Source organism: Salmo salar, chromosome 06 (assembly GCF_965601325.2).
Source record: "Salmo salar chromosome 06, fSalSal1, whole genome shotgun sequence".
Lineage (NCBI taxonomy): Eukaryota > Metazoa > Chordata > Actinopteri > Salmoniformes > Salmonidae > Salmo > Salmo salar.
Window position 1 is genome coordinate 49,191,624 of NC_138296.1, and position 14,391 is coordinate 49,206,014.

Consider the following 14,391-nt stretch of genomic DNA (forward strand, 5'->3'; position numbering starts at 1 on the left):
CCTTTGTCCCTCTGTACCGAGGCAGTGACGGAGCAGTGCTGTCCTCCGCTTGTCGGAGATTGTAGAAAAGTCCATAGCTTCAATATAAGTGTTAAAGCTATCAAGCCAGTTATTCCACGGGACTGGAGGTTCGCCAGGCACGGCGAGGAATGGTGCCGGCGGTGGTAAACTGAATTCAGCCATCTTCGTCGCCAATGTTATATCTAGCCTAGCTGTAGAAGAACGCACGTCTGCACGGTTTCACATTGTACATCACTCTGTCGTTTAATGACATGTGCCACTCATCCTGACAACCCATTCATCCATAAAGCAGCACACTGTCGTAAACCATAACAACGTACAGTATGACGTACAGCACGTCGTACCATACATAACAAGCTTGTCTGCCGAAACGTTGGATATTAGGTTATTCAATTATTGCATCTGAGCTCTTAGAGTGTGCCGCTCTCCTTTCATTTTTCAAGCGTTCTACTCCGCTAGCCTGCACCTCGCCTAAATAGGTGTGCGTTTCTTTCGCCTTTAGATTGTACACTGAGTTTACCTGATACCCCTCTTCTTAACACACCCCTCCCATCCCTCCTTTCTACCCCTTTACCTCTCTGCCATGCAACTGCACGCACGGGTCAAGGTTTGAACGTGTATTGAATAACTTAATATACGTAATACATCTTATAAAAATATATATCAGGAAATCCCTGTGTAATGTCTGTTATTTCGGTTTTTTTGCTGGAGAATTCTTAATTTTCACAACCAATAATGGTTACATTGAGAGTAGATTTTTGTAATATTATGATAATTCTCTGTTTTCTAGCTTTATTTTGTCACCAGTTAAGGAGTTGTGTCTGTTTTTTAGCTGACCAATTCTCTATTTTCACAAATGATGCCAGTTAGATCAAGAGTAGGTGTTTGTAATATTATGACAATTATCTGTATTTTTGTGTAACTTTGGCATCAATTAAGGAATCATTTCGTTTTTTGTGTCTGTTTTTTGTGTCTGAGTTGTGTCTGTTTTTTAGCTGACTAATTCTCTGTTTTCACAACAGATACCAGTTATATTGAGAGTAGATTTTTGTAATATTATGACAAATATCTGTATTCTAGCTATATTTTGTCATCAATTCAGGAGTCATTTCTGGGTTTAAGCTGTCTAATTCTCTATTTTCACAACTGATCGATTGAGAGTCGTTTTTTTGTAAAATGATGATTATAATCTGTGTTCTAGCTATATTTTGCCATCAATTAAGGAGTTATTTATACTTTTTATCTGGTCAATTATTTATTTGCACAACCAATGCCAGCAAAAGAAAAGAGGATTCCATGTAAAAATAGGAATTCATGTCGTAAAACTGCAGTAATAAACTTTATTTGATGGAAAGTAAATCACCGTTTTTATACAGATTAAATATGTTCCTTTTCAGTCTGTAGTTTTACAGTCTATTTCTGGCACCCGTGCTGCCAGACTTTTACCGTATATTAACTGGATGTGTTTTTTTACAGTGTAGCATGTCCAGCAGGATCGCATGTTGTAGTTAACCTATTAGGCCGTTTTAAATGTTTTACGTCATTTTCTGATAAACCTACGATAAGGTTATCACAACACATTGGCAAAACTGGTTTATTTAGATAAGTAACGACAAAATATAAAAACATGTTAATGTTAACGCAGAGATTTGATTCAAGGTTGCCGATATTATTCAGATGATTAAAGACATATAGAGGTCTACTGCATTCATTTAAGTGTCGATATTCTCTCTCTCTCTCCCTCTGTTTTAGCAATGTTTGAGCCTTCGCAAGGCCAGATGAGTTACATTGTTTAGACCTGAGGACACATTAGGACACTGAGGACACATTAGGCACATGATGAGAGAGAAGTGTTAATGCTAAATTGTAATCATTGCGCCTCTATGGCCTATTTATTGCCTTACCTCCCTTAATCTTACTTTTGCACACACTGTACATAGACTTTTCTATTGTGTTATTGACTGTACGTTTGTTCATCCCTTGTGTTGTTGTTTTTGTCGCACTGCTTTGCTTTATCTTGGCCAAGTTGTAGTTGTAAATGAGAACTTGTTCTCAACTGGCCTACCTGGTTAAATAAAGTTGAAGTAAAATAAAATAAATAAAGTGGAGGATGCGAAAGAGAAATCCGGTAGGCCTATTGCGGTTTTGACTAAGCCAAACGTTCCCAAATTCATTCATTTTTTACTTAAACATAGTGACTTTTTGTACATCCTTTAAATTCTTACAATTTCAATTAAGCCGCAGATATGGGCTCAGAACACAAACAACATTCGGACTCTATCAGAAGACAAACGACATTCTGAAATGTGTACTCTACTGGCAACAGGTGAGTCAATATATCATTTGATCATTGCTTCAGGTTTCAACGAATGAATCATTTTCAGGATTATATTCAACTAACAATGATACTCTGTTGCAGATCATCTAACTACCCTAAGAATGGCACATCAGATTATCATTTGGATGAGCGCCTTCCTCTGCCTCGTGCAAGTTTTCTCGATGCCCATGTCTTGCCAGCTACAACGACATCTTGTGGGAACAACATACAACCTACTGAGAGACATGGTACAATTTTAAAATTATTTTTGACTTGAATTGTATTATCTAACTATGTTTATTAACTGACTAGCTCAACCTGACTTCTGTGTTCCAGGGGGGTCATTTTCCACTGGAGTGCTTGCAGGATAATAATGTCTTCATGGTATTCCCAGCCACTGCTTTCGCAACCTCCGGCGCGCCACAGGTAAGCGCATGGGCGCATATCCAAGTGTTCTTTACAGCATGAAAGAGTATTTGCAACCGTTAGGATTAGAAAGTAGACAGACAACTTTACGATGCCATTTATGTTATTTGAAATTATTGTTGTCCGTTTCAGTTGAGCAGCAGTGGTGCTAAGGCTATTTATGAGACATTGAAGAACATCGACACATTGTTTGGAACTGACGAACTGCCAACAATATGGGACCAACATAAGTTGGAGTATTTTCAGAACATTATCTACCGTCAGATGAAAGAGAGCAAATGTGTGAGTACCTACCTATACCTATACAGATAGCTTAACTGTTTAAGTCTGGTATGGTGATGTTTGAATTATTTTCTTCTTGTGTCAGATGATGGGGAGTGTGAATACACGTGATTATCTAATCAGGGCAAAGATGCTGAATACATACTTCAGGAACATAGCAGCTGTCCTAAAAGAAAAAGTAGGGTACAAGCAAATACACTATCATGGAAAACACTGTTTAGATACTATCTCTATGTAAATATAAACCTACATTTCCTTAACAGTAAATGTTTATTTTCACAGAATTTCAGTTACTGCGCCTGGGAAGTGGTTCGAAAAGAACTCCTGTACACCCTAGAATTCATCCTGAAACACAACTCTGATAGCCTTCTGTGGTCCAACAGAACATGAATTTGAACTTACAGATCTTTTTTACTATTATAGATTGGCTGTGTACAGGTACAGTGATCGGTAAGCTGCTCTGATAGCTGATGCTTAAAGTTAGAGAGGGAGATATAAGACTCCAGCTTCAGTGATTTTAGCAAATAATTCCACTCATTGGCAGCAGAGAACTGGAAGGAAAGGCGACCAAATGAAGTGTTGGCCTTGGGGATGACCAGTGAAATATACCTGCTGGAGGGTAGCCTTCTGTGGTCCAACAGAACATGAATTTGAACTTGCAGAACTGATTTATATACTGTACCTACCATTAAACAATTATGTAATGTGCCATGTCAAACTGCAATATAACACATGTATTTATTTGTCTTTCAAGGTTATATATGTATTTACATATTTATTTATTTGACAATAGTGCCTATTGTTGCTGTCAAGTAAATACACATTTTTATACTTTTAAATATTGCTATTCTGTGCACTCATTCTGTAGCATCTTGATGCACTGTCTGTCGGTGTGTGAACTTTGAGATTTGGGTTAAACATGCTCAGGATATCAAATCAAGTCAAATTTTATTGGTCACATACACATGGTTAGCAGATGTTAATGCGAGTGTAGCGAAATGCTTGTGCTTCCAGTAGATTCGACGGTGCCGTTTCACAACAACTACCTAATACACACATATGTAAAGGGATGGAATAAAAATATATACATATAAACATATTCAAGTACACTAAGGTAACCTGCCTAAATGACTACCGACCCGTAGCACTCACATCTGTAGCCATGAAGTGCTTTGAAAGGCTGGTCATGGCTCACATCAACACCATTATCCCAGAAACCCTAGACCCACTCCAATTTGCATACCGCCCCAACAGATCCACAGATGATGCAGTCTCTATTGCACTCCACACTGCCCTTTCCCACCTGGACAGATGGAACACCTATGTGAGAATGCTATTCATTGACTACAGCTCAGCGTTCAACACTATTGTGCCCTCAAAGCTCATCAATAAGCTAAGGACCCTGGGACTAAACACCTCCCTCTGCAACTGTATCCTGGACTTCCTGACGGGCCGCCCCCAGGTGGTAAGGGTAGGTAATAACACATCCGCCACGCTGATCCTCAACACAGGGGCACCTCAGGGGTGCGTGCTCAGCCCCCTCCTGTACTCCCTGTTCACTCATGGCTGCACGGCCAGGCACGACTCCAACACCATCATTACATTTTCCGATGACACAACAGTGGTAGGCCTGATCACCGACAACAGGGAGAGAGCCCATAGGGAGGAGGTCAGAGACCTGGCCATGTGGTGCCAGGACAACAACCTCTCCCTCAACATGATCAAGACAAAGGAGATGATTGTGGGCTACAGGAAAAAGAGGACTGAGCATGCCCCCATTCTCATCAACGGAGCTGCAGTGGAGCAGGTTGAGAGCTTCAAGTTCGTTGGTGTCCACATCACCAACAAACTAACATGGTCCAAGCACACCATGACTGTTGTGAAGTGGGCAAGACAAAACCTATTCCCCCTCAGGAGACTTAAAAGATTTGGCATGGGTCCTCAGATCCTCAAAAGGTTCTACAGCTGCACCATCGAGAGCATCCTGACTGGTTGCATCACTGCCTGGTATGGAAACTGCTCGGCCTCTGACCGTAAGGCACAACAGAGGGTAGTGCGAATGGCCCAGTACATCACTGGGGCCAAGCTTCCTGCCATCCAGGACCTCTATACCAGGCGGTGTCAGAGGAAGGCCCTGAAAATGGTCAAAGACTCAAGCCACCCTAGTCATAGACTGTTCTCTCTGCTACCACACGGCAAGCGGTACCGGAGCGCCAGGTCTAGATCCAAGAGGCTTCTAAACAGCTTCTACCCCCATGCTATAAGACTCCTGAACATCTAGTCAAATGGCTACCCAGACTATTCACATTGCCCCCCCAAACCACTGCCACTCTCTGTTGTCATCTATGCATAGTCACTTTAATTAACTCTACTTACATGTACATAGTACCTCAACTAACCGGTGCCCCGGTACATTGACTCTGTACCGGCACCCCCCTGTATATATTGTTATTTTTTACTGCTCCTCTTTAATTACTTGTTACTTTAATCTCTTATTCTTATCCGTATTTTTTTTTAACTGCACTGTCGGTTAAGGGCTCGTAAGTAAGCATTTCACTGTAAGGTTTTCACCTGTTGTATTTGGCAAATGTGACTAATCAAATGTAATTTGATTTGATTTGGATGAGCAATGGCTGAGAGGCATAGATAAGACGCAATAGATGGTGTAAAATACAGTATATACATATGAGATGAGTAATGTAAGATATATAAACATTATTAAAGTGACATTGTTTTTAAGTGACTAGTGGTCCATTTATTAATAAAGTGGCTAATGATTTGAGTCTGTATGTAGGCAGCAGCCTCTCTGTGCTAGTTATGGCTGTTTCACAGTCTGATGGCCTTGAGATAGAAGCTGTTTTTCAGTCTCTCGGTCCCAGCTTTGACGCACCTGTACTGACCTCATCTCCTGGATGGTAGCCCCTGGTGATGCGTTGTGCAGACCGCACCACCCACTGGAGAGCCTTGCGGTTGAGGGCGGTGCAGTTGCCGTACCAGGCGGTGATACAGCCCGACAGGATGCTCTCGATTGTACATCTGTAGAAGTTTGTGAGGCTTTTAAGTGACAAGCCAAATTTCTTCAGCCTCCTGAAGTTGAAGAGGCACTGTTGCGCCTTCTTCACTACACTGTCTGTGTGGGTGGACCATTTCAGTTTGTCCGTGATGTGTACGCCGAGGAACTTAAAACGTTCCACCTTCTCCACTACTGTCCCGTCGATGTGGATAGGGGGGGTGCTCTCTCTGCTGTTTCCTGAAGTCCGTGATCATCTCTTTTGTTTTGCTGACATTGAGTGTGAGGATGTTTTCCTGACAGCACACTCCGAGTGCCCTCACATCCTCCCTGTAGGCTGTCTCGTCGTTGTTGGTAATCAAGCCCACTACTGTTGTGTCGTCTGCAAACTTGATGATTGAGTTGGAGGCATGCAAGGCCACGCAGTCAATGGTGAACAGGGAGTAGAGGAGGGGGCTGAGCACGTACACTTGTGGGGCACCAGTGTTGAGGATCAGCGAAGTCGGGATGTTGTTTCCTACCTTCACCACCTGGGGGTGGCCCATCATAAAGTCCAGGGGTCCTCTTTTATCAATGTTGCGTAGAAAAGCTTATAAATTAACTCGTACATTTTTGGGGGGAATTTTCGCAAATACAAAAAAGTTGGCATTTATCAATTGCTTGTACACTTGATTTACACACACCTGTAAGTATTTTGCCTTGATAAATCAGACACGTTCTTAAACACTGTGTTAGTGCACAAGTAGTCTCATTTACATAAAGAACCACCCTAAATGACAATTTATGGTCACAAACCTTCCCCTTAAAGCTGCAAAAAAAATTTACTTGGTAGCAGGTCGGAGCTGTGGCAAATTCTGCCTCATTTGAGTGCAGAACAGTTAATGAAATTAAAAAAGAAATGGTTTGATTTGAAAACATAGGGCAGAGTGACTCTTCACTGTCTGCTATGGACCAGCGCATTGACAGCATATTTGGAGAGACCTCAGTGTCTGGCGTCATTTGTGATGGTGATACTAAGGACCCTTTCCCAGACCCTGAAGGAATACAAGACACACCAACTGATGGTAAGGCAATCTAAATATTTTTGACAATAAATAACAAATATGACAAAATAAATTTAACAAAATGAATAAAAATAACAAAATATGAAGTCTTCACAGATTTGGGGGATTTGCCTGGCCCCTCAGCCATCCCCAGGCCTTATCAGATATGAAGGTAAGACCCAGATGCAGACCACGTCGGATAACCAATAGTTGAATAATCCCAGAGGGGCAGGCAAATAGACAGGTCAAGGCAGGCAGGGGTCAATAGTCCAGAGAAGTGGGTGAAAGGCACAGGACGGCAGGCAGGTTCAGGTCAGGCAGAGGTCAGTAATCCAGAAGTATGGCAAAGGTACAGGACGGCAGGCAGGCTCAGGCAGAGTGGTCAGTCAGGCGGTCTCAGAGATAGGACAGACAAGGGTCAAAACCAGGAGGGTGAGAAAAGATTGAATGGGGAAAAGCAGGAGCTGAGACAAGCCGCTGGTAGGCTTGAACAAACAAGACGAACTGGCACAGACAGACAGAAAACACAGGTATAAATATACAGGGGATAATGGGGAAGATGGGCGACACCTGGAGGGGGGTGGAGACCATCATAAAGACAGGTGAAACAGATCAGGGTGTGACAGGCCTACAAGAAGGGTGTCCTTGTTAGTTGAGCGCTTCAGCTGTGCCGCATGTTTTGACTGACACAGTCATGAAACAACAAGAAGAGATCAACACATCAATTCTTGGACTGAAAAACCATCTGGAGGATGCTGAGAGGCCTGAGAGAGATAAATCAATCATTGAAAGAACTTGTTGATTGTGTCAAACATGTGAGACAATAAATTCTGGTGCAAAGTAAATGTGTTTTCCTTGTCGATTTGATTACAATATTTGGAAGAACAGATACTTAAAACCGTTGTATGATATTGACTCTGGTCCTTAGTGCCAGGGCTACGGGTGGTGGGAAACACTCCCTGTCAGGCATGGGCTCATCGGGTCTGGGTGGATCATTCAGTGGAATGCCATTTTTGATTGCAACGTTGTAGAGCACACTGCAAGCCTTGACAATGTAGCGAACCTAAAAAGAAATTTGCACATTGTATTACATTCACGTAATGGCATTTGAAGGAATGTCATTTCAGAGGCAAACCTTGCTAGGCTGGTATTGCAGTGTGCTTTGTGTCCCCAGACAAGCACAGCCAACGCCTTTTCAGCAGGCCTATGGTGCGTTCCACTGTTGATTTTGTGCGTGCGTGGGCTTGGTTGTACCTTGAGGGGTTTGTGAGGGGAGTACTCAGCCATGTTTTTAATGGGTAGCCCCGGTCTCCTGCAGTTATGAACACAACATTCAGATATTGTTTCCCAGTAGAGGTCTAACATGGCAAATAAAACCTTGCAAATAAAACATAAGTCACTTACCAATAAGCCATCCATCCTCAACAGCTCCTTCCTGGAGGTTAAGACCGACTGAACTGTTCTGCACAATGAATGAATCATGTTTCCCACCTGGCCATTTGGCCACTACATTCAACGAAGCCAAATGTGAATCACAGATGACCTGCACATTGACAGAATGGAAACCTTTTCTGTTGACGAAGTTGAATTCGTTCACTGATGGTGCTTTTACTGCGATGTGGGTGCAGTCAATTACTCCAATGACATTGGGAAATCCAGCTATGGTATGCAAATCCTTTTTCACTCTGGCCTGTTGCATGGCAGTGTACGGAAACTGTATGTATTGTGGGGTCAATGAAATAATGCCATGAAGGACTGCAGGCAATATTCGGCTCTTGGTTGGTTGTGAAATGCCAGACCGATCCGCAATCTCCCGTTGGAATGATCCAGTGGCCAAAAATCCCAGGGTGGAGAGGATTTGGGTATGCAGTGGGATGTCATTGGTGCGTTTCGTCTCCCTTTCTAATACTGGAAAGAGTTGGTAGCAGAGATACAATATAATATGCCCTGGAAAACGAAATCTACTAATAAGCCAAGTGTCGCTCTCAGCAAAAAAAATCTGCACGCTCGTTGAAAACACGCTCCCTGCAGCTTGTGCCAGATCCTCCAGCAATGCCAGATTTGTCATTTTGGACAATTCAGTGTTGCCTTTTATATTATTTAACTGGTTTAACTAAATTGCCTCCAACTTACATTCCACTCTCTTTCTAATTTACTTTATTATTCAGTTAGGCTTAAATGGTTTCATGTTTATGATTTCAATAGCACCATCAGAAAACGATTAGTAGCTTAAGTGTCTATAAAAGAAATACATGAATAAACTATTAATTTATTCTCTTTTTTTCTTCATAGTTTATGATTTGGTCCAGTATGTAAATCCTTTCTCCATTTGGTGGATGGTATTTCATTAGCAGTTTGACTTTTCTACCACAAGGTGCTGTGAGTACACATGGTCTGAGGTGCGCTTCAATTTACGCACATTCGAAGTATAAGTACAGATGGATAAATCCCACACTTTGCTTAGAAATGATCGCACGCATGGTTTACGAACATTTCTGTTCCTACTCAACATTGATAAATGAGGGCCCGGGACCCAGTTGCATAGGGCGGGGTTGAGACCCAGGGCCTCAAGCTTAATGATGAGCTTGGAGGGTACTATGGTGTTGAATGCTGAGCTGTAGTCAATGAACATCATTCTTACATGCACGGCTGGCAGTAGAATTTGGCCTATAGCCTAATAATCCATAAAGGAAATCCCTAAAAACAAGTCAGATGTAACAACTCAGACTCGAGTTAGGCTATATTAAAAGCCTGCCTTCAATGAGGGTAAGTAAATGGGTTTCAGCAGGGCTCGCCTGTTTTGAACACAGTACTTTGAGCTCTTACGAATTCCGTTTCAACCCCCTCCATGAAATTGCATTCCACAATAACGTAATCAGAACAATATTCGCTGAATAGAAATAACAGACGCATTGTGAATTCACAAGCAGTGAGGAGTAACAGTTTTCCCTACTGTTCCCTTTTCCACTTTCAGTTTCAATTTCCATTTCCTTAGTGTCTTCAAAAAGTGTTCATGCCCCTTGACTTATTCCACATTTTGTTGTGTTACAGCCTGAATTCAAAATGGATTAAATACTATAATTGTTTCCCTCACCTATCTACACAAAATACCCCATAATGACAAAGTGAAAACATGTTTTCAGATTTTTACTTAATAATAATAATATGCATAACAATAACAACAATAACACAATATTTTAGTTCTCAGTGTTAATTATGATTTTATTGGCAAAGCAGAATGAAAAAATCCAAATATGAGGTAAACTCCCAGCAGAGCCCCAAGTCCAATGGGTATATCCTCTGGCGCGTTGATGTTAAAGTGTTGATATTCTTCGTACCCATAGCCAGAATGATTTTGCAGTTTGTGGTGATGAACAGGTTTCCTGTTTATATTCATCAGAGGTGTGGGGAGGGTGAAGTCTGTGAATCCCAAAAATAGTAGTTATACAGATGATTAACAAAACGTGCACATGACAGAATTCACACCAACTGACATACCTTTGTATGCCTCCTCGTCTGTATACCTGCAGACATAGACACAAAAGTGAGCAGTTCAGTCATCAGCACCCAATACAGCTAGCCTTCAACATATTCTTATAGTCTACATAGTCTTACCTCTTTGATGATTGGGATCTATTGAATTGTGTCCATTTTCTGTTTTAGAAAGATTTGTACAAAAATGAAACGCTAGATGGCATCATCATAAATCAACATCAGTTTAGATCATACAAGGAACAAACCTTAACTTAACCTTCCTGTTGTGTTCGTTTCATGTTAATGAATTCTGTGTTCTTTGTCCAAAATGACCGCCCCATTATAGCTGATTATAAATCCATAATAAAACATATATTATCACCTAATGTTGTGTTAGATCTTTTTAACAACGTAAGTTCTTGTGAATATTACACGTTTTGAACTTCTATTTGCTATGTACCTGAGCTCATACAACTAGTTTTTGAGTAAAAAAAGCATCATGTATGGATTATTTTGACTATAACAAATACTCAGATTAAACATATTGTTCTATTTATCACAGACAACTTTGTGTCAAAGTTTAAGGACTCTCTCTTCCTCACCGGTTTCATGATCAAAGATATGATCAAGAGCCTCACATACAGTATATCGCTTGGTCATTGTGCTGCCACAGCAAGGCCTCAAAAAAGCTTTATATACCAGAGCTGCGAGAAAAGTTCTATATATTATTGAAACAATGTTGCGATTGTTTGTGAGAATGCCAACAGGTGTGGTTCCCGTGGGGGAAATATTCTATTGGGGAAAGGATCCCGTGGGGGTTGCCATGGAAGCCAAGAAGGGGAGTGAGAGGTGTGTGTGTGTGTGTGCTCAAACACACATGTATGTGGGGGTCTGGGAGAGGAAGCGTGTCCATCTGATGAATGGGCATGTGCCTGAACTCAATTTTATACACTAATTGTAGTCTCACCCATTAATTTCTACTGACCGGTCATTTGTGACCAGGAACACCACAGGTGTACAAAAGTTAAATAAAACACCCACAATGTAATGAAAATCATCAAGATGTATTTTGTGTGTTCAGATGCCCTGTGTAGACAAAGTCATGGAACCTTATGACAATCAGATTAAATGAACTACATTTTCCAGAGAGAAAATCGGTCCAATTCGACCAGAACACAGCAGGAGGTTAAATTGAGGAGATCTTTACATTTTTCAGTTAAGTGCCTGCACCTGCTGTCCTTTCAAATTGAAATCCAAATGTTTCAGTTGGGCAGTTAGGTTCCTGCAAGAACCCCCACCAACTAAGGAGGTTCCTCGATGAACCCCACCTCCTATGGGGTTCTTGGAAAAACCTTTTGGGGGCAAATTTCAGTGCCAAGAACCCTAAGGTTCTTCAAAGAAGAATTTTTAGAGTGTACTTATTTTAGCTTTTCATTTTTTATTAATTTGTAAAAAATTTGAAAAACGTAATCTACTTTGACATTATGGGGTATTGCGTGTAGGCCAGTAACAAAAAAAATCTAAATGTAATCAATTCAGGCTGTAACACAACAAAATGTGGAATAAGTCAAGGGGTGTGAATACTTTCTGAAGGCACTGTACATGCATGTAGCCTATTGCTGTAGTGTTCATGTCAGGTTCCAGTTAGGTGTAGTCTGATCAAATGGTGAGGTTTGACTGAGGGCCCGTTGAGCTCATTGAGAATCAAAGGATTTATGTCTAATTGGGCCAGACGGGTAAACAGAATGACACACCCTGCACCGCTCATTATGTAAACCTGAAATAGAAACATGGTGGTGAATCATATTTTATAGTATATGATTCACTGACTTGAGATTGAAACGGACCTATATCAAAACACCACGGTTAGTCAACAGGTGTCAAGGTGTTTCAGTGTTATGATTCACCACATAGACCTACATTATCATAGGTCTGATTTTTAAGCACTGCTGGCTAAAACAGAAATATCTCATCTGATTCACAGGGGATTATTACTGTAGAAGTTCATGAAGGGGCTATACATGCTGTGGCACACCTGTATGAGAACGACACCCTAGAATATGACAAGTCGGATGGGTCTGACCCTCTGAATTAGGGCCAAATGTCAACATTTGGCAGAATATTGCTAATCACTAAAGAAAAGTTCTGGTATTAAATGTCAGTTTTTCATATTGCTTTTTCTCATCATCACTTACCATTACATTTCAGTTAATAGTCTGGCGCTATTGCAGTAGTAACATTTAAATTCCTTTTTTATGTCAAAGTTATGGATTAACCTTAGCGCAGCTCATTTGACTCAATAATTCAGATGCTAAAATATATGATTGAGGTGGAAAAACAGGAAATAGCGTCTGGTTTTGTAAACCTCAGTCTCTTATAGGGGATTTATTCATCTTCTTCTGAGGTCAAGTATTACTCATCATCCGTGGCCCAATAATTGTCTTTAAAATCCCGCCAGTCTGCCACTTCCACCGAAAGTGTGTTATTAGTTGGTATTTAGCAGAACTAGTGCTACGAAGGTAGGTGTGAGCTGTGAGGTGACTTACGACTTCAGCCCAAACCTGTGAAACCAACAAGGTAACCCTGGAAGACACCACAGACCTGTGGCTTTAGGCAACCGACAATAAACCACTTCTCTTCTAATCCTCAAATCAAAAGGTGTTGGCCAATACAGTCAAGTCCATAATTATTGTCACCCTTGATAAAGATGAGCAAAAAAGACTGTATAGAAAATACAGTAAATAATATAAATACTGAGCTACAGTATACTGTATGCTAAAAAAAAAAGTGGAAATTATATTGTTTTATACTCGTACAATTGCTCAGAGAAAGAGATTTGAGAATACGTTGCGAGGGATCTTAGATCATTCCAGACCCTTGATCTCCTTTGTCTGCTCTTATGGACTGCCCTCTCAGGTTTGAGGTATACTGTAGGTATGAGGTACTTTTCTGCATATGCTTCCATTTTTCGGCGCCAAAGAGCTGTATTTTCATGTCATCTGACCATCTGGAGTTTTAGAAATGGCATTGACACTTTGATTGGAACCGATGCCATGGTCAGATGACAATAACATTTGAGCTCTTTGACCTTGAAAAATAGAAGCATAGTCAGAAAATGACCTTATACCTACAGTAAAATATGGTGGTGGATCTTTGATGTTATTTGGATTCCACTGGTCCTGGAGCCCTTGTTAATTGACCACAAAATCAACATTTTGCATTGTCCATCTCAGTCTCTGTACTTGAACCCCATTGAAAACTTGTGGTTTGAATTGAAGAGGGCAGTCCATATGAGCAGAAGAAGGAAAGATCTGGAAAGATTCTGTGTGGAGGAATCGTCTAAGCTCCCTCCCAACATCCAATCTCATAAAACATGTAACCAAAAAGGCTCACTGTTGTTATCCTAGAGTATTGAAAACAGTGCCAATAATTTTGACCCCCATCTTCAACAAAAACAAATGCTACTTGTTAAACAAAATCTGTTTCTCTGAGCAATTGTATTAGTATAAAATTATATAATTTCCCTTTTTTTTCGGAGCACACAACATAGCTCAGTATTTTTGCTCATCTCTATCAAGGGTATCAATAATTATGAACCTGACTATGTCTTCTCCCAAACCATCCATGGTTGCCTGGTTATTCTTCATCATACCTGTGTGGATGAGTTTGAAGTCTGATGCTGACTAATATAGATTACTGTAAACTTCACAGACAACAGATTGAAACTCCAACTTCTGACACGTCGCTCCCATATTAGGCTGCCAAAATGCGTGGATGGTTGCCTGGTTACGTCTCCTCATTGGATTCCAATACTAGGG

At 41.0% G+C, this 14,391-nt stretch overlaps 1 protein-coding gene across 1 annotated transcript; it reads left to right on the plus strand.

Moving 5' to 3' along the window:
* Positions 1-2,460: 2,460 nt before the first annotated feature.
* Positions 2,461-3,436, plus strand: LOC106607525 (interferon alpha-3-like). Its single transcript, XM_014204556.2, has 5 exons — positions 2,461-2,586; positions 2,675-2,764; positions 2,897-3,046; positions 3,132-3,224; positions 3,329-3,436. Exons 1-5 carry the CDS (start codon positions 2,461-2,463, stop codon positions 3,434-3,436), a joined length of 567 nt encoding a protein of 188 aa, XP_014060031.2.
* The last annotated feature ends 10,955 nt before the right edge of the window (positions 3,437-14,391 follow it).

What these genes read in the sequence shown, in the direction of transcription:
- LOC106607525 (XM_014204556.2), top strand. Translation starts at nt 2,461, where the DNA reads ATGGCACATCAGATTATCATTTGGATGAGCGCCTTCCTCTGCCTCGTG. An exon ending in ACAACCTACTGAGAGACATG is followed by an intron (nt 2,587 to 2,674) that starts GTACAATTTTAA and finishes TCTGTGTTCCAG; the next exon opens with GGGGGTCATTTTCCACTGGA. An exon ending in AGATGAAAGAGAGCAAATGT is followed by an intron (nt 3,047 to 3,131) that starts GTGAGTACCTAC and finishes TTCTTGTGTCAG; the next exon opens with ATGATGGGGAGTGTGAATAC.